A 5,000-nucleotide genomic window follows, 5' to 3' on the forward strand; every position below is an offset into this window, starting at 1 on the left:
GGGAAAGTGCCCTGTAACATACAACACTACACTGTTTCAGTCAGGTAACCACACACACACACACACACACACACACACACACACGTACACACACATACATACGCACACACACACACACACACACACACACACACACACACAGATTTTCTAAAAGAATTTGCAGATTTTCTCTCAGACCTATTGGTCAATGTCGATAAAGCATTAATTGTTGGAGATTTTAACATACACGTAGATAATCAAAATGATGAGTTAGGGGCTGCGTTTATAGATTTATTAAACTCCTTTGGGGTCAAGCAAAACGTTACCGGACCAACTCATCGTTTTAATCATACACTCGATTTAATTATATCACATGGAACCGATTCAACCGATATAGATATCATTCCACAAAGTGATGATGTCACTGACCATTACATGGTAACTTGCATATTACGTACTCCTGTAATATGTCATGCTGCGCCGCGTTATCGATTAGGCAGAACAATCCTTCCATCCACCATAGATCATTTTTCAAATTGCGTATCGGATCTGTCTCAGATGCTCAGTGAACCCAAACAAACAGATGAACTAGAGGAACTAACCAGCACTTCGAGCACCATTCTCTCTGGAACATTGGATATTGTTGCACCTATTAGACTAAAAAAGGTCAGAGAGAAAATTAAAGCACCATGGTACAACAATACTATGCATGTTCTAAAGAGAGAAACCCGTAATTTAGAGCGTAAATGGAAACAAACTAATCTAGAGGTTTTTAGAATCGCTTGGAAAGACAGTACGTCACGTTATAAAAAGGCCCTAAAAGCGGCCAGGGCTGAGCACCTCCGCAAACTAATAGAAAATAACCAAAACAATCCTAGGTTTTTATTTAACACCGTGGCTAGACTAACAAATAAACAAGCGTCACCTGAACAAAATATTCCGTTACAGTTTAGTAGTAATGATTTCATGAATTTTTTCACTGAGAAAATAGAAAACATCAGAATCACAATTGTAAACGTTCAATCCTCAATCGCGCCTTATAATTCGGCCTCAACTATCACCCCGCAAGAACAATTACAGTGCTTTACAACTGTAGAACAAATAGAGTTAAATAAACTTATCACTTCATCTAAAACAACAACATGTTTATTAGATCCCATACCAACTAAACTACTGAAAGAAGTGTTACCTATAGTGGAAGAGCCTCTCCTCAATATTATTAACTCATCTTTATCTTTAGGTCATGTTCCAAGAACATTTAAACTGGCAGTTATAAAACCACTCATTAAGAAACCACAATTAGACCCAAATAACCTAGCAAATTATAGACCAATTTCAAATCTTCCTTTTATGTCTAAAATACTAGAAAAAGTGGTGTCTGCCCAACTGGGCTCTTTCTTACAAGAAAATGACATCTATGAAAAGTTTCAGTCTGGATTCAGACCGCATCATAGCACTGAAACTGCGCTCGTTAAAATCACAAATGATTTACTATTAGCTTCTGACCAAGGCTGTATCTCAATACTAGTTTTACTTGATCTTAATGCTGCGTTCGATACTATAGATCACACAATACTCTTAGATCGACTACAAAATTATACTGGCGTTCAAGGACAAGCATTAAGCTGGTTCAGATCATACTTATCTGACCGCTACCATTTTGTCTATTTAAATGGAGAAAAATCGATCATAACTCCAGTAAACTATGGAGTACTGCAAGGATCTGTGTTAGGCCCTCTGTTATTCTCAATATATATGCTGCCACTTGGAAATATTATAAGGAAACATGGAATTAGTTTACATTGTTATGCTGATGACACTCAAATATATATTTCATCACGGCCGGATGAAAACGCTAAATTATCCAAATTGACAGAGTGTGTTAAAGATATAAAAGATTGGATGACGCGCAATTTTCTTTTATTAAATCCTGACAAGACAGAGGTAATACTTATCGGTTCAAAAAACCCCCCACAAAACCTCTCACAATACAACTTTAACATAGTAGGATGTCCTGTTACTTCATCCTCTACAGTAAAAGACCTGGGTGTTATACTAGACTGCAACCTGTCTTTTGAAAATCATATTTCATATGTTACAAAAACAGCCTTTTTCCACCTTAGAAACATTGCTAAGCTACGTAACATGCTATCTGTTTCTGATGCAGAAAAGTTAGTTCATGCGTTCATGACCTCGAGACTAGATTACTGTAATGCTTTATTAGCCGGTTGTCCTGCATCCTCAATAAACAAGCTACAGTTAGTTCAAAATGCCGCCGCTAGAGTTCTTACTAGATCAAGAAAATATGACCATATAACACCAATTTTATCATCACTACATTGGTTACCTATAAAGTTCCGTATTAATTACAAGGTATTGCTACTGACTTATAAAGCCCTAAACGGCTTAGCTCCAGTTTATTTAACGGATCTTCTATCGCCCTACAATCCATCGCGCTCTTTAAGATCACTAAATTCGAGGCTTTTGGTCATACCTAGGATATCCAGATCCACCAAAGGAGGGAGAGCATTTTCACATTTAGCTCCAAAACTCTGGAATAGTCTTCCTGATACTGTTCGTTGCTCAGACTCGCTCTCCCAGTTTAAAACTAGATTAAAGACGCATCTCTTCAGCCAGGCATTTATATAATATTTTTAATCTTACAGTTAAATCCGGTCTCTAGTTCATAAACGCCAGAGGAGAACTGGCCCCCGACTGAGCCTGGGTTCTCCCAAGGTTTTTTTTTTTCTCCATTAGGTCCTGATGGAGTTTTTCGGTTCCTTGCCACTGTTGCCTTTGGCTTGCTCAGTTGGGGATACTTAATTTAATCAATCAATCAACAATACTATTGATCAGCATTACCAAACGTGGACGTTTTACACTAGAAACAAACACTGATGTACTATTTTATTTAATACTGTGAAGCTGCTTTGATACAATCTGCATTGTGAAAAGCGCTATATAAATAAAGTTGACTTGACTTGACTTGACACACACACACATACACACACAACACGGAGGAAGTGCCCTGTTACATACAACACTACACTGTTTCAGTCAGGTAACCACACACACACACACACACACACACACACACACGCAGGCAAACACAAACACAATTCCTTAATAGCATGACATAAAATGTTTAAAAAATGTCTTGGTTATTTGAACGTTAAGGGAAACTTTCATTGTATCATTCTTCAATCATTATTGGGAACGTTACGTTTGAATGTTCTGAAAAAGTAACATTTAAATATGTTTGACACGTTTCAGAAAAACTTCCCAGTAACATTTATGGGCCGTGTTTTGGGTCATGACCCGCCGGCTGATGTCAGGTGTGTGTGTGTGTGTTGTTGCAGGTTGGTTTGTGAGACTGGTGCATCATGGGAAACGATGAGTGATCATGTGACGGTGAGCGTGGCCGGTAACGCAGTGGGTGTTTCGAAGGACGTGTTCTCGTTTGTGGTGCGTACAGGCCTCAGTCATCTCCCTCATCCCTCATTCACCCTCCTGTCTTCCTCCTGACGGATTTTCCCATCACACCCCTCGCTGTGCTTTACTCCACCCTCGCCTCGACGGCTAACAGATACAGAGCACGTTCTCCCACGAGTGTGTGACATGATGGCGTGTTTGAATGCATGAACTCAAATAACTGAGAGCAAACACAACACGCTCTAGAGATCGGCTTGATTCACTGTAAATGGTTGTGAACTTCAGGAAGGGTTTGTTTTGTCTGAGAGTTTCTGGGCCGATGTCGTGTTCTCATGGCATTGAGAGATACAGCGCTGTGTTTATAAGAGTGTGATTTGCAGATCAGATGCTTTAGCTGCTCCTGCACTGATTCCAGTGAATGGGGAACATTCCCCGAATGTCTGCAAGGTTTTCTGAAAGTTCTTCCGGTGACGTTAATAGAACATTTGCTCAAAGTTCTTTAATAATGGTTTCAAAACATCAGAACAAAAACATTATTTATACAACGTTCATGGAACGTCGTTCATCTTTTTTTTTTTTTTTTTTTGAGAACGTTCAGAGAACATTCAAAAGTAAAGTTCCAATAATGTTTGAAGAATAATACAATGAAATGTTCCCTTAACGTTCACATAACCAAGAAAAAACGTTTTTAAAAACATTAAACTGGACGCTTTGAACGGTCAGAAAACATTCAGAAATAACGTTTTCATAACTTAATGGGAACAATAGCAAAACGTATTTGTGGACCAACTAGTAACAACTACTATGTTCCAAACACAGTGAGTATCTTTGCAAAGAGTTGAATTCTATTCATAATTCATAATGGGTCAAACATTAAGCTACAGACGGAGGACTGGTCTAGGTGGGAAATGGAGCTGGAGCAGAACTAGAGAAATTATAAACAAGGAAAGTCCAGGACATTCCCTGAGGAATCATTCCTCCTCCAAAGCTCCTTCCTCAAACCTTTAGCTCAGGAAGCACCTGTCTGAGCGACACACACTTACGCTCTAACATCCTCGCCTCGACAGGAAGTGATGGCATGATCTGAGTGGAGTGTGTGTGTGTGTGTGTGTGTGTGTTGTGTGTTCTGACGTTCACTCTGCATGCCACATTACTTCTGAATGACATGCTAATTTAAACTTACCTTCCAGAAGAGTTTATATGATCGAAGCCGCTGCACTCGGACTTTATCAACAGCTTTAGCTCTTTAACATTCTGGAATATGACTTACACACAATATGCTGCTACCTATAACTTACACACATTCCTGATGGAAAACCATAGGCTGTAGAAATGAATGGGCGTAGTGTCCGTGAGTCACCCGTAGTGTTTCTGAAGAGCATTTCTGAAGCCATAAGTGGGCGGAGCCGGCCGTCGCCATCTTGGTCGTGCGTCACTCCCGGATAAACGAAAACGTACAGCGAGGCGGATTAGCTGAGGTGACGTGATGCTAACAGACAGCAGACAAACGGCTAGCAGTGACATCAGCGGCAATCCACCTGTCACTCAAGTGGCCACACCCTTAATTATGCAGAACTTTAAAGCTTTAT

At 39.7% G+C, this 5,000-nt stretch overlaps 1 protein-coding gene across 1 annotated transcript in view; it reads left to right on the top strand.

Annotated features, from left to right (window-relative positions):
* plxnd1 (plexin D1) overlaps window positions 1–5,000 on the top strand; it is a 103,694-nt gene that overhangs the window by 44,510 nt on the left and 54,184 nt on the right. The window contains exons 13-14 of the mRNA XM_079897545.1: window positions 1–44; window positions 3,339–3,444. The exon at window positions 1–44 is cut by the window's left edge and continues 96 nt beyond it. Of these exons, the coding sequence (XP_079753671.1) occupies window positions 1–44; window positions 3,339–3,444 (150 nt within the window). The remainder of the gene's footprint in view (window positions 45–3,338; window positions 3,445–5,000) is intronic.

This window comes from Squalius cephalus, assembly GCF_949319135.1.
Source record: "Squalius cephalus genome assembly, chromosome: 16".
Lineage (NCBI taxonomy): Eukaryota > Metazoa > Chordata > Actinopteri > Cypriniformes > Leuciscidae > Squalius > Squalius cephalus.